The sequence below is a fragment of the Phodopus roborovskii genome, unplaced genomic scaffold (assembly GCF_943737965.1).
Source record: "Phodopus roborovskii unplaced genomic scaffold, PHOROB, whole genome shotgun sequence".
Lineage (NCBI taxonomy): Eukaryota > Metazoa > Chordata > Mammalia > Rodentia > Cricetidae > Phodopus > Phodopus roborovskii.
The window spans coordinates 19,478,476-19,499,445 of NW_026126485.1; the positions used below are offsets into that span (position 1 = coordinate 19,478,476).

Sequence of the window (20,970 nt, forward strand, 5' to 3'; positions counted from 1 at the left end):
GTCCCCCAGGAGCACTGCCCAAAGCCTGTCAGTGTAGGGCCCTTTATTCTCCCAGGCCTGGTCATTCTCACCTGTGTTGAAGGTGGCAGTACAGGGATAGACAGGGACAGAGACTGAATGGAAGGGTGGCTTCAGTGTTGGGTGGGGTGAAGCCAGACTCTGCGGGAAGGGACCTGGGGAGTGGGCGTGGGCAGCCTCTCCCAGGTCCATTCTCTCTAGCTGAGCTACAGCCTCAGAAGTTTGTTTGGAGAAGGTATGCCAGTTTGTCTCCTGGGCAGGGGGGTGGGGCTGGGTGGGGTGGTGGTAGTGTGGGAGGGAGGTCTGTCTGCCCGGTATTTTCTTGCTCCTCTTTGTCTCCCTCCCTAGTAGGGAGAAGGAAGCTACAGCTGGAAGAGAGGGGAGAGGCACCCTCCTAGACACACACACACACACACACACACACACACACACACACACACACACACAGGCAGTAAGACTAGGTCACCTTTAGGTTACCTGTGATCACCAGCTGTCACAAAGATGCACACATTTAGCTTCTCTAACACAGCTTTACTTAACCACTGTGGCAATTCACACTGTCACAAAGAAACTTTCAAAGTCAGCCAGGAGTGCTGGCAGCTAAGACAGGAGGACTGTCATAAGTTCCAGGCTAGCCTGGACTATCGGGGGAGACTGGGTCTCAAAAAGCCAATAGAGGGGCTGAAGAGATGGTTCAGTGCTTAAGAGTGTATACTGCTCTTGTTGAGTTTGTCCCCAGCACCCACTCTGGTAGCTCACAATCACCTGCAACTCTAGCCCCAGGGGACCCAAGGACACCTGTACTCTGGTGCACATATTGTTAGTATTCAGGTATCTCTCCTGTTCTGTCCTTGGGGTCCTGACAGGATAGGTCCTCAGCTGCAGCCATTAAGAGCACCTCCTGTACACATTCATTACGTTCCCTTTTAAAAGGTGAGTCTTGCCCACCTCTCATATCTTTTTCTCTCTCTCTGCCTTTCTGTCTGTCTCACTCTCTTTCCCCCACCCTCAATCTACCTCTCTTTTCTGCTGCTTCTGTCTCCAGAAGCCAGCCTCCCCTCCCCTCTCTCTTTCCCCATTCCAATAATAATAATAATAATAATAATAATAATAATAATAATAATAAAACCTCCACATGAGCTCTGTCGAGTCGCATGGTGTCTTTCTTTTGCATGTTGCTTTTTAAATTACAAGACGTATCTCCACACAGGCATACACACATATACACATAATTGAAAAAGTAGAGCTGGAGATGTGGCTCAGGGGTTAAGAGCTCAGACTGCTCTTGCAGAATTTGGTACCTAGCGCCCACACTGTTGCTTACAACTGTCTGTAACCCCAGTTCCAGGGTTTCTGATGCTCTCATTTTGCCTCCTGAGGCACTAAGTACTTATGGAGTTTATTTCTGTAGATGCAGGCAAAACACCCAGTATAATAAAGGCATGTTCGTACATGCCTTTAATCCCAGAAGGTGGCTTTCTGAGTTCAAGGTCAGCCTTGTCTAGAATCTGGTCACATAGTGAGTTCCAGGACAGTCAGGACTGCATAGAAAAATAGTCTCAAGGAAAAATAAAAATAAAAAAAAAGGAAGTCACCTCTTTAATCCAAGCATTTAGAGAGGCAGAGGCAGGCAGGCTATGTGAGTTTCAGAACAACCTGGTCTTCAGATCTATATAGAGAGTTCCCGACCCTCTCCCTACTAAAAAAAGTATAAAGAAGCTAGCATTCTTTGGGAGGCAGAGGCAGAGACACCAACCTGGGCTACAGAGTGAATTTGGGGCAAGCCTCAGTTTGCTACAAGGTAGAATTCTGCATAAAAAAAATAATGCTGGGCAGTGGTGGCCCACACCCTTAGTCCCAGCACTCCAGAGGCAGAGGCAGGTGGATCTCTGTGAGTCCAAGGCCAGCCTGGTCTACAGAATGAGTGTCAGGACAGCCAGGGGGATACAATAAAATGCTGCCTCCAAAAAAAAAAAAAAAAAAAAAAAAAAAAAAAAAAAAAAAAACTAAAAACAAACAAACAAAAGAAAACACAAACAAAAACGGTCACGACATGAGTTTAATCCCTGGAACCTGTATAAAGAGAAGCAACTCCACACAGCTGCCCTCTGACACTCCCCTCCCCACACCATGTATGAAGTCACGTAAGGCACATGTAACCTCACCCTCCTCCCTCCACTAGAGCAAGTGGCTGTAATGCCAGTGAAACCTGGAAGCAGCCAGTTCTCAGCTCATGGACCCACACTCACTGCTCCGAACAGACTTACAGGAAGGCAGAAGAAGACGGGGGGGGGGGGGGGGGGGTCTGCCTTCCTGTAAACTCTTGTCATATGACAAGGACTCAGGAGAGTGAGCAGGCACCCAAGCCTTCCCATCTACAGCCACAGCCATTCAGCTTGAAGTCTCCCTTTCCTCTGTACAAAGACACATCCAAAGTCACATGAGAAGTGTGGGGAGACCTCCCTTAACACAGTGGAATACAATCCTAGGGTCAGAGCAGTGCCTTGGTGGTCCCTGACATTTGCCAATTTGCAAAGGTTGTGGGTGGCTTAATGGTAGAAGACTTGCCAAGCATTTGTGCGAGGTTCCATCTCTAGCATGACAGGGGATGACAACAGAGAACTTTCCTTAACATCCTCACCAACTCAAACCCCAGTGACATTAATGCATTTGTACATTAATATATTTAGACAGGCATAGTGGCATGTACCCATAATCCCAGCATTTTGGAGGCTATGCATTCAAGGACAATCTAAGTTATATAGTCAGGCCCTGACTAAAATTAAAAAAAAAAAAAAAAAAAAAAAAAGCCTCTTCTCAATGCTTCCTTTATGTTCTGTGTACAGAAACACCCAGACATATCTCAGGTCTCATACTCAACAACGTCCTGAACACATAACGAGTGACATAAATCCTTGTCCCTAGGTTTGGCACTGATTCGAGACAGATGTTCTCTTCAGAGACACGAACAGGAGGGCCACTCCCAGCCTGGCACAAAGAGCACTCCCACGCCACCCCCAACTTCAAGCACGCCCAGATACACGGGTATGAGGGGGCAGAGACTCAGGGGTCCCACCTGGGGAGGGCACGCTGAGGTCCCTTCCCATGAGTTCTTTGGGACCCACCTGCTTAGCAGCAGAAGTGGGAATTCCCCAGTGTAGCACCACTGGGAGGCCCATCTGGCCAGGACACAGTGTTCCCAGGTTGGCAGATGTCTGCCCCACCTGGGTAAATTAGGAACCAGCTTGGGCCGGCCACCCTTGGACTCATATCTCCGCTGTCCAGCTGCCCAGCAGCCCATAAACTCCAGCAATGGTAGCCGGCTGGGGTGACACTGTAGGACCTGGGAACTGGACAGGCTGTTCTTTGACAGACTGCCCTGACTCCCTGCAGCTCATCCCTTCTCCTCCAATACACACATTCCCACACAGGTCCTGACCCCTAGCCGGTCTGGAGGGCAGGTTGCTTAGTTCACATGAATTCTCACTGCAATAGCACATGACTCTTAGTGAGGTCTGAAGAAAAAAAAAATCCTGTGCCAGCAGGGAAGATGGTTGCTGTTATTTCCACCAGCCTCACAGGCAAACCACATCTCTGATGATACAAGGATCTGAACCCAGTCAATATAGGCTTGGAGTCTGTGGTCCTTCTTCCTTATGGTTGCTCCCATTTGTTTACATTTGTCACTCCAACGTGCCCACACCAGCTTGCACACACCCGGTCCTACAGTCCAGCGCGAGGACAAGTCTAGGCGCATGAATGGGTTCCCCTTACATACATTCCCGGGCACGCCTAGACCCTGGGTGTACCAGGAACATTTCTGAGTCATGTATGTCTTCCAAAACCCCTTCTTGTCCCATCACACCAAGCAATTGTGGCTTGGAACTTGAAAACCCTCAAAATTCATGTTTTATTCCCATTCTCTCAGGTGTCCGTTACAGGGTTGTTCAGCGGGTATAGGGAGGGCAGGGTTATGGGGTCTGCTAAGTAGCTTCCTCAAAGGTGGTGTGAGAATTCATGCCACAGTTCAGGTGCCCAACCGAAGGACTGTGGGAGTATAGCTCGGACAGCTGGAACTTCAGGAAACCTTCTGAAAGCAGGTCCAGCCTGAAGGGAACCCCCAGCATCTTCTGCCTCCTGCCAGTCCTCATCAGTCCTACCCCAGGAGGGGCTGAAAGCATCTCAGGAAGGCAGGAACTAGGGGTGTGTATGCAGATCCTTAATCCCCAGTCTGGCAGGCCCAGCCTCTGCCCAGGGCGCCCACTAATTCCCAAACTAAACAGCAGGCGGTGTTGGGCTCATTGCCTGCTTAATCTGTTCCCTACTAGCCTGGGGCTGGCCATGGGGCCTAAAAGATTCCCACACTGATTTCTTTCTTTTACAAGGCATGGTTTCTCTGTGTAACAGCCCTGGAACTCATTTTGTAGATGAGGCTGGCCTTGAACTCAAGAGATTCTACTTGCTTCTGCCTTTGGGATTAAAGCTGTGTGCCAACACACCTGGCTTGAGTTTTTAAGGAAGGGAGCTTTGTAGTCCTAGAAAGGATATCTTTAAGACCAGGCTGCTCTTTACCCACGACAGCCTCTTTCCACAGTTGTTACCACAAACACGCATCACCCTAGGTTTGCTATGGATGGATCCCTGTGTGGGTGAGAGGGAGACTTCTGTGGGGTGTACAATCTATGTGGCTGTACATAGGTGCTCACCTACCCATGCCTCCATTAACAAACAGCTGTTTAAGATTATTTTATTGAGGAGTGTGAGGCAGGGAGAGGTGGGGGGCATTGCAGCCCCCCTAGGCCCCACCAGGGGGAACAGATCCCCTCCCGACTCCCCACCTCCTAAATGGCTCCCCCTGTACTATGGGGGACTGTGTGCAAACTCTGCCCCGGGGAAAGAGGAGGGTGTGACGCGCCAGCAGCTGGGATGAGTGGTGGTGCTACTGGGTACTGGGGGGCTTGTAGGGCTCCAGAAGCAGGGCAGAGAAGGTGTTGACTTTGTCAGCTCCCCGGACCTCGTGGGGTAACAGTGGCAGCTTCACAATGTGAAAGTCTTCATACAGGTCTTCCATCTGTAACCAGGTTAGAGAGCAGAAAGCAGAGAGTAAGAGCAGAAGGGGTTTACAAGGTGGTGGCAGGTTAGGGTAGGGGCCTCTTGGGATGGTAAGTGGGAGTGGGGCCAGCAAGACCAGGACTGGACTAGGTGTCATGCTTCCAGCCTCAGTCCTTGAGATACAGAAAGCCCAGGAGTAGGAAGAGGGTAGGTCATCAGGGGACACAGAAGTCAGACAGGACTGGGGGACGTGGCTCTGCTGAAGAGAATTGCTAAGCATGTAAAAAGCTTCAGGTAGTAACCTCAGCAAGAGCAAAAGCAGGGGGGGGGGGGGGTGTACCTCCCCCCCCCCCCCCCCCCCCCCCCCCCCCCCAAATGCATGTACACACTCTAGCACTCTACTGAGCTGCAGCCCTAGCCCTCAAAGATTTAAAAAAGGGTAAGAGAGACAGGATTCTTGGCTGGGCTGGGGCTGGGCAGGTGGGTAGGTGGGCACACCTGGTCCAGGTATTTGGCCTGGATCTTGTGGCGAGCCTCACACATCTTGCAGGGTTTTTCAGGGTCAGGGAAGACGAGCTGGTTGACGATGATGTTGTGGGTGTCAATCTTGCACTTAGCCAGCTCCTGGATCAGCCGCTCCGTCTCATACAAGGATAAGAATTCAGCGATGCACACACAGATGAAGGTCGTCTGTTCCTGTGGGGTACAAGACAAGAGCAAGGGAAGGGATCTGGCTATTCCCATTCTCATGAGCCTCTCACTACCTGCTGGATCACAACTCACAGGGTCCTTGAACTGTTCGCTAACGGATCGGATGACAGGCAATGTCTCTTCTAGCTTGGAGGCCAGCTGGTCGGCATTCATGTCCCCTAGGCCCAGCATGTTGCACATCTGTGGGGATGAGGGGACAGGTTTGCCACCTTCCTGGGCCCATCAGGCTCATCAGGGGCTGGTTGAATACTGCAGCATCTCCTTTAAAGGTGTGGGTCCTGGGACCAACTCATGGGGGTAAGTCTGAGTACCCTTAATTCTTTCACTTTGTGGGCAAACGGCCAAAATATCTGACCTCCTGAGTTCTCTCTCAGTTTTTCTATCTCCATACCTTACCTCTAAGAGCTGCTGTGCTATGTGAGCTGTCATGTGTTTTTATTACAGATTGGTGCTAGGCACTAAGTTGATACCCAACAGACATTACTATCTGAGACTGGAGGAAGCTACATGCATGCTCTAGACATGCTCTAGAGGTAGACATGGGAGTGGGGACAAGTGTCATGTATTGACAACCCACAGAACCATTCTTGGACTCTCCATTTTTTTTTTAAGTGTCTATGCTGTTGACGTGAGCATTACAGTTGACAGAGAAGGAAGACTCAGAGAGGTGAAATGATTTACTTGAGGTCACATAGCAGGTGAGATGTGGAAGGAGACAGTCCATTTCATAGGGGAGAAGTCAGGGGACCATGCCTCTTGCTCTGCCATGGCCCCAGTAAGACACGGACAAAAGGAGTGTGTGGCACCTGCCTGTGAGATGAAGGGGCTGATCTGGTTCTTGATTTGCATGAGGCGGCCCAGGCCCCGCTCCACGATGGTGGGGAAGTTCAGGAGTCTGAGTGTGTGTCCAGTGGGTGCTGTGTCGAATACTACCACTGAGAAATTCATGCCTTTCACCAGCCTGAGGGGAGATCAGGGTCAGGCTCACACCAGAGGCCCTCCCAGGGCAAGCAGGCAATCCCCCCAACCCCTTCCAGGCTGACCTCATGACCTCGGCATAGCTCATGGCCTCATCAATGCCAGGGAAGGCGCTCATGGCCTCCTGCATCATCTTCTTGCCCATGCTCAGCATGTTGTCCTCCTCGAAGAACTCATCAGGGAGCTCTGCCACGCCCAGGCTGGGGTCTATCTCCTGGGGGCCGAGGGGACCAGACTCAGGCTGCTGCGGTGATGGACTCCCAGAGGGGGCCTCAACTTCTAGGTGCAGGCCAGAGGAAGCCCGTGTAGGGCTCCAACCACATAGGATCCCGGGTCTGTCCCATCAGTGGTTTAACCTTTACAATCAAGTAAGAAATTGCAAACTGGAACTAGGGGAGGCCCCAAAGATAAGCTGAAACCCAAGCCCATTGCAGGAATTTGCATAGCTGTCTGCCACCCAAAAATTGCCACCACAATATACTACAGCTAGCTCCAATTATTTTCCGATCATGTCTCTAATGTGGGCCTTGGCTATCCTGGAACTCGCTCTGTAGACTGGGCTGGCCTTACACTCACAGAGATCCACCTGCCTCTGCCTCCTGAGTGCTGAGATTAAAGGTGTGTGCCACCACAGTCTGGCTGACTCTTTTATTTTTGAAAGAAACAAAATCACTATGTAGCAGAGGCTGGCCCTCCTCAACGTCCTGAAAGTGGGATTACAGAAGGTTTCCACCAGGTTTGGCTAGCTCCCATTACTCTGTAGTTCACCCTGATCTTTTCTCCCTGCCTGTTTGCTGTCCCTCCTTGTCAGTATTGACTTTTTTTTTTTGGGGGGGGAGCATTACAGATGGAACTAAGGGCTAAACTAAGGCCAATGCTCCTATCAAGCAATGACTTCAGCCACTCACTGGGAGAATTTTTTTTTTTTTTTTTCAGACAGGGCTTCCCTGTGTGACAGTCCTGGCTGTTCCGGAACTCGCTTTGCAGACCAGGTTGGCCTTGAACTCACTGAGATCCACCAGCTTCTGCCTCCCAAGAGCTGGGATTGAAGGCATGTGCCACTACCACCTAGCTCACTGGGAGATTCTAAGCAGGGGCTTTACCACTGAGCAATTCCCAAGCCCCTTAAAGGTAGCTTCTAGCTGGACACTTGACCCCATGGCCCCAGCCTCTGTCTGGTCCATTTTAGACAGGAGTTCTGTTACTGAGAAAGGAGCTGGCCTGCTCCTTTCCCCAGTCTAGGCTACATGGGTAGCTCCTGCCAACTCTCCTACTTTGCTGTTGACAGGCTCCCCACTCTGCTTTTCCCTAGCTGTTTGGTATTGCTGCTTTGGGGACAAAAATAGACCTCATCAGTCATACCTGCCCCCATTCCTAATGACAGATCTCCAATGGATGCTTGAAAAGTCACACAATTCTGCACACTACCCCAGCCCTTCATCAAACGTCTCCTGACTCACTCACCGTGGAAACCCCTGGCTGGACCTAGTAATACAGGCTTGTAATCCCAAGTACTCGGCAGAAAGGTTTCAAGATTGGCCTATGCCACAGAGTGAGCTAACGCTGGCTGTAAACTTAGTGAGACCTAGTCTGAAATAGCAACAAATCAAAAGCACAAATAAAACCATAATGGGTCAGTGAGAAGGCTCAGCAAGTAAAAAAAAAAAAAAAAAAAAAAAAAATTGCTCCATGAGCCTGAAGACCTAGTTCTATCCTGGAATCTACAGAAGGGAGAGGAAGAGAAGTGCTCAGCCACACATGCGGTAATAAGAGAGAGGAAAAGGTAAAGGGGCTGGCGAGTTCAGTGATGAACCTGGCCTAGTATGCACCAGGCTTTGAGTCCAATCCCTATTTCTGGGGGTGGGGGGAGAAATTAAAAAGAAAGATAAAATGCCACTGTTTTTTTTTTTTTTTGGTTGTTGTTGTTTTTTGTTTTGTTTTTCAAGACAGAATTTCTCTGTAGCTTTGGAGCCTATTCTGGAACTCACTCTGTAGACCAGGCTGGCCTTGAACTCACAAAGATCTGCCTGCCTCTGCCTCTCTAGTGCTGGGACTAAAGACTGGGCTGAAATGTTGCTGGTTTAACACCTCATCTGCCACAGGAAGCACTCCAGTTCCACATACTTCCTTCTGCTTTTCCCCCCTGGTAGAGCCTAAGCCCTGGCACTGTGTGCTGGACAGAGCTCAGCTTTCAAGAACTATCCTTGCCACATTATTTCTCTCTCTGCTTTGGCAAGTTCCAACAACAACCAAATATGCCCCATCTTTCACAGCCCTTCCAAAGCCAGGTGTGGTGTTGTGTTCCTGCAGACTCAGCTGCTCTAGAAGCTGAGGCAGGAGAACCATTTGAGTCCAGGAGTTCAAGGCTAGTCTGGGCAGCAGAGTTGAAACTGTCTCAACAACTCTCTTTCTCTCCTGTGAGGTTCTCATTACTCAGCTCCCATTATGCCCTTAGACACTGGAGAGATGGCTCAGAGGTTAATACTGGCTGTTCCAGAGGACCCAGGTTTAATTCTCAGGAACCACATGGAGGTTCACCACCATCTATAAATCCAGTCAGGGGATTATCTAACATCCTCTTCTGGATCTGAGGGCTGCATCCACTTGGTACACAGTTATACATGTAGACATAACAAATATCAATGCACGTTAAAAAAAAATGAAGCAAAACCAATCAATTTTTGGCAGGCACCATGACACCTGTCACCCCAGCACTTTGGAGGAAGAGGAGGCTCAGAAGTTTAAGGTCATCTTTGGCTACGTATCAAATTTGAGGTCACACTAGACTATATGAGACTCTCTGTCTCAAAAAACTAGAATAATGAGTATTGGAGAGATTCCTTAGTGTTTAAAGGCATTTGCTGCTCTTGCAGGGAACTTAGGATTCCCAGCACCTACATCAGGCATCTCACAACTACTTATATATCTTTAGTTTCAGGGGATCTGAAGTCTTCTTCATGATTCTCCAAGCACTTCATGCAAGTAGTTCACGTCTCACACAAATAGTCACACACACACACATACACATCAAAGGCAAAAAAACCCAAAAAACAAAAAACAAAAGATGACCTTGGGGATAAAGCAATTGTGTGCTAGAGTGGAGACTGAAATTTGGATCTCCAGAGTCCAATGTAAAGGTGGACATGGTAACATGATCCTGTAGTTCCTGGGCTGCTATGTTGAGATAAGAGGTAGAGAACTCCTTGCAACTCAGGCCACCTAGCCTAGTGGATACAGCAGTAAACAAGAAAGACTCCGTCTCAAACAAGGTGGAAGACAAACACCAGTATCTGGAGATGTCCTCTGACCTCTATAGTGGCACATGGGCATGGGTGTATGCATACACAACACACACATGCAGAGAGAGACAGGGAGGGAGGAAAGAAGGGAGGGAGAGACTGAGACAGACAGAAATCAAATATGACCTAAGTAAATCCCCAGCCTTTTTGTTACTCTTTCTGACATCATCCTTAACTTACAATCCAGCAATCCAGACATAGATTTCTTTTCTTTCTTTCTTTCTTTCTTTTTTTTTTTTTGTTTGTTTTTCAGGCAGAGTTTCTCTATGTAGCCCTGGCTGTCCTGGAACTCACTCTGTAAATAAACCAGGCTGGACTCAAACACCAAGATCCACCTGCCTCCTGATGCTGGGATTAAAGCCATGTGTCACCATGGCCAGGTACTATTATATTTTTAAAGACAGGATCTTCCTATGCAGCCTGCTGACCTCAAATTCACAGTGATACACCTGTCTCTACTTTTCTAGTGCTGGGATTAAAGCTACCGGCCATCATGCTCAGCTTTTTTCATAGTATGAACTTGAGAGCTAGGGATGCAGCTGAGCACAGGCCTAGCATGCTAGATGTCTTGGGCTTCATCTCAAGCAGTGGCTCCATCACCACTGCCAACAACACAATAACAACAACAAAAATATGAGGATGGGGGCTAGAGAGAAGGCTCAGCAGTAAAGAATGTGTACTGCTCTTCCAGAGGACCCTCACTCAATTCCTAGTATTCACATAAGGGTGGGAGTTCACAATTACCTGTAACTTCAGCTCAAGGGAGACCTGATCTCTCTGTACATATAACTAAAAATAAAGTTAATCTTTCAAAGAATAGGTTTCTTAAAACAATAACAACAAAAGCCTTCTATCAAACTTAGATCAAAGCCAGACTGCTAGCTCAGCCAGCAAAATCCCAGTTTGCACCCCTACTTGGTCTTCCTCCTTCCCTTTGCTTGCTTAGCTCCATTTTGTCACCTTCCTTCCTGTTCCTTATAGGTTTCCTTCCCACATGTTCCTCCGGGGTAGAGATGAGAATGTAGACTATGAATGATCTGGTGGCTGCTGGTAGATATGCCTCCTTTATGGTTGGAGCTTAGTGGTTAAGAGCGCTGGCTGCCCTTCCTGAGGGTCTGGGCTCAATTTCCAGCGCCCAGATGGTGGCTCATACCCATTTGCAACTCCAGTCCCAGGGGATTTGATGCCCCCTTCTGGCCTGCATGGGTATCAGGCATGCATCTATCAGGCCCCAGCTTGCTTACCATAGCAAAGAGGTTGTCATAGCCTTTGACCTTGGTAGGCACCTTAGAGAACTTCTGATCAAAAGCATCTGAGATGTTGTGGGCTGGGTCTGTGGAAATGATTAGAACGCTCTCACGTCCTTTAGACAGCTGGACTGCTAGGCTGCAGCTGTACAAAAGAAAGGTGGGAAGACAAGTGAGGAGCCAGCTTTGGTAGTGGGGTTTAGAGCAGGAAATGAAAGGTCGGGCCACAGAGACCTGGATCAGAGGGACCTTAAGAGCAAAGTATTGGTCCTATTAAGATCGTGCTTTAACAACTGCAGAGATCACCACCTGACCCTCCATTTGGAGTTGCTTGGTTCGGCCTGTTCGAGTGCCTGCTTTTGCATTTTTGGCATGCAGTGGCACAGTCCAGCTCTCCAATCGCACAGACTGCTATACCTCACTCCCTCCACTTGCTCAGGGACAACAACATATTTCACCTCTCAATGGACTGAGGCACTGTAATTATGTGCCTTTCACACCCCCTTCTAACTACTTCCCCTGCTGGGCATCAAATGGAAGATTTGTCATACTATAACTCTTCCATTGGTGTTACTCCCTCTACTCTGAACTTCCTGGAGGGTACTGTCCAGCAGACTGCGAAATTTAAATGCTCCTCTGCACACCCCACATGCTGGATTCACAAGCCCCAAAGATAGATAACCCAACTCAGGACTGCGGGCTTGCATTTAGGAGGTATCTTCGGCAAGCTGAAGTAACTTCCTGGAGTACACCCCTGAGAAGGTCCGCTCAGCTCGCTTTGCCCTGTTTGGGATGAAAAAGCCGGTCCCTGCCCTCCCCTTCGTCCGGTGGTACATCCCACCCGTCTTCTTGGCCCCACCAGAGCCTCCTTACCTGCAGGTGGTCTTACCCACGCCACCCTTGCCCCCGACGAAGATCCACTTAAGGCTGCGCTGCTCGATGATATTGCTAAGCGTGGGTTCCAGCGGCTCCACATCAGGAGCATCCTCGAACTCGTCTGCCTCAACCCCCCACCCGGCCACCCCTGCCGCCATCTTGGAGCCGGCTCACGTGATCAAGCGGAACGCACCACGTCCTAAACAACTACAGGGGAAATGAGCCAGCCACATCCCTGTAGAGACTGGAAGTCTGACTTATTTTCCTCCTGCGTTGACATTTAGGGATAATGGACGCTATATTTTCCGTTTTATGCGTCGAGGACTCACATCGGTGAACTTTCGTCTGTAGTTTTCTAAGAATTCCCCTGTCTTGTGTGAGCATATTGGTGTGACCCACAGTATTGCCCTTCACTGATTTGATCCTAAGTCTTGCGGCACTCTTTTCATTGGCTGTATCTTGTCTTATTTCCACTAGTCACGCTCAAGTCTCTGTAGGCGGCAACCTATCTCTCCTTAGCAACCAGCCAAACATCCTGTTTAAGCTCTGAACGAAGTTAAGCAGAGGGGTCTCTCTTGCCTCGATTCTATAGGATTAGTTTTCTGATAATCATTTCCCTCTTACTTTCTATTGTGGACCTCAACATCTCTTCTTGTCCGCCAGTTACTCAGTTGGTTGTGACCACCTGGCTCCTGCCGCAAACCAATCACGAACGAAATGGTTAGTAGGGTCGCTAAAAGGCAAAAAGACACCATTTGGGCAGAGTATGCAGAGTTGTCCTGTGTGCCCGGAATACCCATGCTCGGCAGGAAAGCTTGTAACAGTCGTCCTTGTAGAGAGAAACTTTAATTTCCGAAACTCTTATTGCTCTTGGTGCTCTGCTCACTCCTCCCACCTCCCGCATACACGTGTGTGCTCCATGTTTAGCAAATGCTGTTTGAATTGAATACCTGTGCCTGGGAAGGAATGCAAGGGTTCTTAGTTCCTTGGTGCAGAACCCAGCTCCCATTTAGAGTAGGATCATCCTAGAAATATCTTCGGCTTCTTCTGAGTGCTCAACTTGTAAAATATTACTATTCTCAGACAGAGCGTCAAGCTGCACGTAGCCAGAAGTATCCTTATTTAAAGGCAAGTAATTAAATTCCCAGACAGATGCCCACTCTAGAGAAGCTTCCATTTCTAATAGTTAGATAGATATGCTTTCTAGACCTAGTTAGGGGCCGCCCAAATTCCCGAGTCAACCGAGCACAGTCCCCAGACAAGATCCTTTCAATTACAGAATTCTGGTGGCCGACCACGATTGTGCTCTCTCAGCCTTTAGAGGGATTCCGGGTCCCAGACGATGGTTCCATTCTCGGGAAGCTTCTGTCTGCTTAACGAGCTCCTGTCTGGCAGAATTAGGAAAATCCGAGAAGAGGAAGGAAAGGAACCTGGCTTCTAGGCTCCACCCACTGGTCTCCAGGTCAGAGCACCTTTGCCCCACCCAAGCCCCGCCCACTCCGCGTTGGCTTCTGGGATCAGACCTCTCTTCCCAGCATGCAGTGCTCCAGACGAAGCCAGTCCCGCGCCAAGCGCGCGGTCTGAGATCCTTTCCCAAAGTCCCTTGCGCGGCACCTGGCGACAAAATGGCTGCCCGAGGGAGACGGGCGGAGCCTCCGAGTCGGGAGGCGCCCGGCCCGGCGGGCGGCGGCAGGAGCCGATGGGCTGAGTCGGGGCCGGGAACGTCACCCGAGAGCGGGGACGATGAGGTGTCGGGCTCAAGTCCGGTGTCGGGCGGTGTGAACTTGTTCGCCAACGACGGCAGCTTCCTGGAGCTGTTCAAGCGGAAGATGGAGGAGGAGCAGCGGCAGCGGCAGGAGGAGCCACCCCCGGGCCCGCAGCGACCCGACCCATCGGCCTCCGCCGCGGCGGGCCCAGGGAATCCGAAGAGGAAGGGCGGCCCAGGCCCCACGCTCAGCTTCGTAAGGAGCCGCGGGGGTGGGGGCGGGCGCCGGGGCCCGTGTTGGCAGGGGGAGTCGGGCCCGGGAAGGGGCGTCAAGGTCCAAGGCAGTCGTCCGCCGGGATGCCCGGACGCTCCCGGTCGTTTGCTGAGAATGTTGAACATGGATTCCGGACCAGAGATGTTTCTGGGAGGTAGTGGGAACCCCCAGATCTTACGGGACCTGGGGACCGGGAAATTGCATTGGAAGCAGCACTCTGGGAATAGGAGACCCTAGACGCTAGGATTCCTGTTTGGTTTGTACCCAGACTTTGATTGGTGGGTACCCAAATACAATTTGGGGAAAAGAGGGGGCAAATTTCAAATTTTGAGTCTGCTGCATTCGTTAGACTCAGACCACGGACCGTAGCCGGGCGTGGTGGCACACGCCTTGCAATACCAGGACTCCGGATTCAAGAAGATTGAGGATTCAAAAGTGAGATCCCGTCCTAATTAAACAAACCAACCAACAAGAAAAAGCAAATCACTGACTTTTTGGCCTTAGGAAGATCAATCGATTCCTTTCTATATCAAGTAACTATTGTCTGTTAATTGAGCGCCTTACCTTGCGCTGGGTATTCAGTGGTGAATTTGACAGAAAAGATCGCTGTTTGTTTGGAGCCTGGGTTGCCGACCTTAGTTTTCTGTAGTTCTAATGAGTGGCATAAGTTCACCTTTTGATGTGAGTATTCCATAGAAAAGTCAGTACAGACTCTTACAGAAAGGACTAGTGGTTCTCTATTGGGGACAAATCTTACCCTCGTGTATTTGGTAAAGTCTGTAGACATTTTGGTTGTTAAAACTCTGAGAGGATTTGCTAGTGACATCTATGGGTAGCTACAGGGACGCTATTCAGTATCCTACAGTGCATGGGATAACAAAGAATGATCTAGCTGAAAATGTCCAGAGTACCACGTTGAAGAGCTCTGGCTTAAATACATTGGATATATGCTTTGCGTTAGTTTTGAGCTTGCTTTGTCTCTGGTGTTGAGTTAGAAGTCCTGTAGTGGGGAGGGAGAAATGTTGGTTTGAAGATAACAGATTGTGGGTCAAATCCTGGATCTAGCTCTGTGGTTTGGGGCAAGGCTTACATTTCTTTAGCTCTTAAAAGGGCATGTGAGCCAGACAAGGCAGCAAATAATGTGCAATCAACCCTAGCACTGTGGAAGTTGAGACAAGGAGGATTGCCGAGTTTGAATTCAGCCAAGATTACATAGCCAATAACTTGTTTCTAAAAACAATGAAAAGAATATGTTTGAGTGGCTGGGTACAGTAGTGTGTTTCTATAATCTCAGCTACTCTGAGACTGGAGGATCTTAAGAAAAAAATGAATTCAGGACCAGCCTGAGCAATTTAGTGAGACCTGCCTCAAAATAATAACAAGAGGTCTGGGAATTTAGCTCAGTAGTAGATAGCTTCAAGTGTTTGAGACTCTAGATTGTATGTGCAGTACTACACAAAAAGTGGTGATTGGGGAGGGGATAGTCCCAGCACTAACTGATGTCTAGTTGAAAGGTGAGTATAGGATGAAGTCTTGAAGGCCCTCAGTTAAGGGGAGAAGATGAATTACCAGGGTTCCCATCTATTCTCAGAGGAAGTAGAAAGTGACAGGACTTGGGTTGATGTGATATTTAAGAGTAGAGCCTGAAATCTTTTCCAGGAATGGGAGCAGCAGTAGTATTACTGTTATTTTCATTTGTTCAGGAATAGCCATTATAGTTACACCCCTAAAAAAGTCAGGTCAGCTAAGTAGTGGTGGTGGAGCATGCCTTTAATTCCAGTATGGGAGGCAGAGGCAGGCGGATCTCTGAGTTCAAGGCCAGCCTGGTCTACAGTTCCAGGACAATCAGGACTGTTTATAGAGAATCCCTGTCTTCAAAAAACAACAACAACAACAAAAAGCAAGGCAGAAGATTTAGGGATGTGATTCAGGATGCTCCCACTGGCTTTGCACCATTGTATCCTGAGTATTGCTCTCTTTTTTGCAGCCTGTCCTATCCCTCCCAGAGACTTGTCTTTATCTCTAAAAGTTATTATCTTTCAAATAACGTAACTGAATGTGAGAGGAGGTAACATGGACACAGCACTCTTTGTGTGATATATAAGGCTTGGTATATAGTGATGCTCAATAAAGGTATTGCCACCTATGTGATCCCTACCAGGACAGGGTCAGGCCTGGGCAGAATGAGTGAGGGCATAGCCAGTCCCCAGCAAGCTGAGCACTCCTTTGCCTCCCTGGGAGGGTAGCCTGGGGCCCAGGACTGCCTGGGCATGGCAGCCCAGGGCAGGCGCTGAGTCGAGTGTGCTCCTCTCTGATTGCTGCGCAGGTCGGCTGGCTGGAGGAGCTGGGCGAGGCGTCGCTAGGAAGGTGTAGTGGGCCTCAGCACCGCCAAGGGCGGGCCCGGCTCCTGTAACCCTTGCAGTCTTCTGTCCCTTCACCCAGGTGGGCAAGCGCAGAGGCGGGAACAAACTAGCCCTCAAGACGGGAATAGTAGCCAAGAAGCAGAAGACGGAGGATGAGGTGAGTTGGCTCACTAGGGGTGCTACCCTAACTGCTTTTTCCTTCCAGAATCAGTTTGGATGGGTGGGCCTAGTAGGGTGGGAGGTCCCGCTCCCCCATAACCTGCTACTGCTAATTTACCTCAAATCCAGGGCCTTAGGGTGACATTAGGAATGGGTTAGTTGTCTCATGGCATTCCTGACTCATGTCCCTAACTTCTTGGGCATCTATCTTCCAACCGTTCCTCCCCTCCTCCAACCCCACAGGTATTAACAAGTAAAGGTGACGCATGGGCCAAGTACATGGCAGAAGTGAAAAAGTATAAAGCCCACCAGTGCGGTGATGATGATAAAACTCGGCCCCTGGTGAAATGACCCCTTCCTGGGTGCTCATTACCTGGGACTCTCTGCGATGTACATAACTATTTAATGTGGTAATGGCAGCGGCCTTCCTGGAGGACTGATACACAGAAGGAAACCAAGGCGCTTCCCGTGGCCGCAGACCATTCTCCAGGACTCTTTTTTTACCTTGAGCACTTGCCTCCTGAGACTTACTAGACCAGTGGTTTACTGTCCCCTTTCTTCCCACCACCTTGCTTTCTCTGGCTCTGTCTGTCTCTCCTTGCTGTCTCTCTCCTTTTAGCAGTCACTTCTGAGAAGTAAAGAACCTGATTTAGTGCTGGAATTGTGTGCTTGGTTTATCATCTTTGCGATCTCAAAGTTAAGACTTTGCTCACTAGTGGCTACCACACCTACCAGTGCGGGGGTGCACACTTTGTGAAGGCTGAAGGGAAGGTTCTGTAGGCAGGAGCTCATGTTGCCTCCTTACACTCTCAAGACATCTTCCTTCCTTCCCTCCCTCCTTAGTAACTGTCACACTTAAAGTCCTGTGGTCTTTGTGTTTATGTTTTTGTTTTGAGACAGGGTCTTATGTGCACAGGGTTTGTCTCCTGCCTTGGCAGCATGGTGTAGATATGTACTGCCTTCCAAATCTCACAAATCTCAGTTTAGCTGTGACTTGGGTTGTACTTAAGTGTGAGTGTACTTGCCTAGTGTACTCCACATTTGTGTAGTGCCGTAGTCTTAGGTTTTGGTTAAAACAAAGCTGCTTATTTATTTATTCCCTAGATACTGCCAAGGTTGTTCTGGACTCTGGGAACCAGAGCATGAAATAGCTGACATTCTCCCTGTCCTTATAGAAGACGGGTGGGAAGAAAAAGGGGAAGGCTTTTTGGGTGGTGACTACTAACAAGGATAGGATAGAAGCTTGTTTTGGGGGAGGGGTATCTGTTTTAGGCCACTTTTTATATTTTTGGTTGTGAGCATTTCCTTTTTGTTTTGTTTTTTGTTTTTTTCGAGACAGGGTTTCTCTGTGTAGCTTTGGAGGCTGTCCTGGAACTTGCTCTGTAAACCAGGCTGGACTTGAATTCAGAGATCCGCCTGCTTCTGCTTCCTGAGTTCTAGGAATAAAGGCATGTGCCACCATCGCCTGGCATGTATTTACTTTTTGCTTACATATCTGTGTACCACATGCATGCCTGGTATCTGGAGGCCAGAATAGAGTAGCAGATCCTCTGGAACTAGAGTTACATACAGTTGTTTGTGGGCTGCTGTATAGTTGCTAGGAACTCAACCTGGGTCCTCTGGGAAAATAGCAGTGCTTTTAATAGCTAAGCCATCTTTCTAGCCTCCTTAGGTGATATTTGATCAAAGTCTGGTGGGAGGGAGATGAGAAAGTGTTTCAGAGGTCTCAGATACTATAAAAACAGGTTGAACAGTAGTAAGATCTGATGGGAGCTGAGGAAGGACAGGTAACTATGACCCTGAAATGTTGAGGTAGTGCCCCTGGCCTTTCTGTCAAAGTAGTTTGAAGGCACTGTGTTCATTCACTCTTTTAATACATACGATGTAGGAGTTGGCATGGTGACTCATGCCCATGATCTCAGTGCTTGGGAGGTGGAGGCACTTGTATCAGTGTAGGGTAACCCTTGTCTCATGTAGGCTCTCCCCAAAACCACATACAAAAAATAAAGTTGGTCAATGTTGACAGCCCGAAAGGATAACATGTGCTCCAGGCAGAGGGAACAGTAGGTATAAAGATCTAGGGTTCATAGGTCTTCAAAGTGTGTGTGTAGGAGGGGGTATGGAGCATGGGGGAGGAAATGAAGCTAATGGAGTGAATGTGTGGCTGTCTCCTTGGAAGCCAGCAAAAGTTGGATCTTAAGCACACACAGATGCAAGTAGGTCACCACTGCAGCAGCTTGGCCTCTGTTCTGGAGTGTGTCAATAAGCAGGGCGAGCTGAAATCCAGCCCTTCCCATCACACAGTTTAACTAGATATGTGACTTAGGAAAAGTGAAAGGAAATTCAAGTATAATTGGGTGAGTCACAGCCCTCTTCACCTAGTTTTGTGCCTGTTAGCAGTATGATTCTATATAAATCACTTACCTTTTTAAAATTATTATTTTTTATTTGTATATCTGCATCTGCCATATGTATACAGAGATGTTGAGTCCCCTGGAGCCAGTTGTCAGCCACCTGACAAGGGGGATGGGAACTGAATTCTGGTCTTATGGAAGAGCACTAAGTGCCCTTCACCATTGAGTCATCTTTCTAGCCATTTGCTCAGCATTTCTATGACTCATATCTTTTGTGTATTTATTCTTGACCATTTGAGAAAGATTATCTCTATGTAGCCCCTGGCTGTCCTGGAACTCACTATGTAGACCAGGCTGGCCTCCATCACGGAGATCCACCAGACTGCCTCCCAAGAGCTGGGATTAAAGGTGTGTACCAACATACCTGGCTTTTGTCAGGAGGAGGAGTTTGTGACAGGATTTCTCTGTGTAGCCCTAGCTGTCCTAGAACTCTATAGACTAGGCTGACCTTGAACTCAGAGATCTGCTTGCCTCCCAAGTGCTGGGATTAAAGGCATATACCAGCATCATCTGCTCTTTTGTCTATTTTTAAAGATAGGGAAGCATTTTTAAATTCAAGTTGTAAAGAGCCAGGGTTGGAGTGTAGCTTAGCCTGGTATTCAAGTGTCCATATGATCCCCATGACTGCAAAAAGCAAAAGAATGTATCTGTATAGTTGACTATAACTGGTTAAAGCTGCTCTTACTGGTTCTCTGAGAGAAGTTAGTTTATGTTTACAGGCTGTATTTTACACTTCTGGATGGAACCTATTTTCTGGTGCATGGTAGCACGCACATTAACACTGACCTACATCTTAGAGGCCTTGTTTACAAATTAGACTGGAGCTGGAGAGATGGCATCCTGGTTGTGAGCATTTGCTGTTCTTGTAGAGGACCTGGGTTTAGTTCCTCTGGAGCTGTTACAGGTGGTTCCTTGTTTCCTGATTGTAAGTCCTGGGTTCTGAACTTAGGTCCTTTGCAAGAGGAGTACCTGAGGTGTCTCTAGCCCTTGTAACATTTTTTGGAAAATTATATTATTTGGGGGGCGGGCACACACGTGGAAGTCAGTTGACTTTCCTTTAGTCATTTCTATTCTTTCCACCATGTGGGATGGAACTCCAGGTGTCTGGTGTGATGACAAGTGCCTTAACCTGTTTAGCCATCTTTCAACCTTTCCCACTCTGAATGGCTGAGGTGGAACCCAAGGCCTCACGTATGCTAAGTGAACACTTCAGAGACCATGGGTTACACATTCTAAACACCAAAAGTGTTTGTGGTGAGACTAATATAAACTGAGAGTTTATGTCCTCCATTAGATTCAAAATTGGGCACGAGCTAAATGCTTTCAGTTAAAATCAAGTAAATAATTGGGTGTATAGGGCCACTGTGAGAATTGCATAGGAAAATACTATTTGGAAACCTCATGGCAGGGAATAAATGATAAAAACGGAAGGGAGATCCTAGCTTGTGGTGCTCAGCTGTAGTTATCTAGGAGGCTGAGGTGGGTGGATGGTTTAACATCACCCTGGGCAATACAGAAAAGAAAACACTGGATCAAAACAGCAAAAAACAGGTCAGGGAACTTGGCCTGATTCAAAATCTCTTGTGTAGAAAAGAGACTGCTACTAAGTCTAGTGTTGTGGTCACACTTTTGTGCTCTCAGGAGGCTAAGACAAGACTGCAGGTTGGAGTCCAGCTCGGGCAACACAGGTAGACCCTGCCTAAGCAACATATTTTAAAAAGTGGGCCAGTGAGATGGCCTGGTGGATCAAGGAGCACGCACAAATGCCTGAATACATGACTTCAGTCTCTCGGACCCACAGTGAGAACTAGCTGTGCAAGTTGTCACATGCCATTCGAACACAAACACATTTTTAAAAAAAGTATTAAATGGTT

General features: G+C 48.5%; 2 protein-coding genes across 3 annotated transcripts; one reads left to right on the forward strand and one right to left on the reverse strand.

Annotated features, from left to right (window-relative positions):
* Nucleotides 1-4,751: 4,751 nt before the first annotated feature.
* On the reverse strand, nucleotides 4,752-12,368 carry Get3 (guided entry of tail-anchored proteins factor 3, ATPase). The gene is made up of 7 exons (XM_051195006.1): nucleotides 12,179-12,368; nucleotides 11,303-11,450; nucleotides 6,825-6,973; nucleotides 6,592-6,742; nucleotides 5,854-5,961; nucleotides 5,569-5,766; nucleotides 4,752-5,089 (listed from the first exon to the last, which is right to left on the reverse strand). The coding sequence occupies exons 1-7, from the start codon at nucleotides 12,337-12,339 to the stop codon at nucleotides 4,958-4,960; spliced, it is 1,047 nt and encodes a 348-aa protein (XP_051050963.1). The 5' UTR covers nucleotides 12,340-12,368; the 3' UTR covers nucleotides 4,752-4,957.
* A 1,344-nt stretch (nucleotides 12,369-13,712) lies between these two features.
* Trir (telomerase RNA component interacting RNase) lies at nucleotides 13,713-17,343 on the forward strand. 2 transcript variants are annotated; one of them, XM_051195007.1, is made up of 3 exons: nucleotides 13,734-14,142; nucleotides 16,603-16,680; nucleotides 16,926-17,343. In XM_051195007.1, exons 1-3 carry the CDS (start codon nucleotides 13,807-13,809, stop codon nucleotides 17,031-17,033), a joined length of 522 nt encoding a protein of 173 aa, XP_051050964.1. In that variant the 5' UTR covers nucleotides 13,734-13,806; the 3' UTR covers nucleotides 17,034-17,343. The 2 variants fall into 2 exon arrangements, with proteins under 2 accessions (XP_051050965.1, XP_051050964.1); XM_051195008.1 differs by lacking the exon at nucleotides 16,926-17,343 and having other exon boundaries at nucleotides 13,713-14,142; nucleotides 16,487-16,636.
* The last annotated feature ends 3,627 nt before the right edge of the window (nucleotides 17,344-20,970 follow it).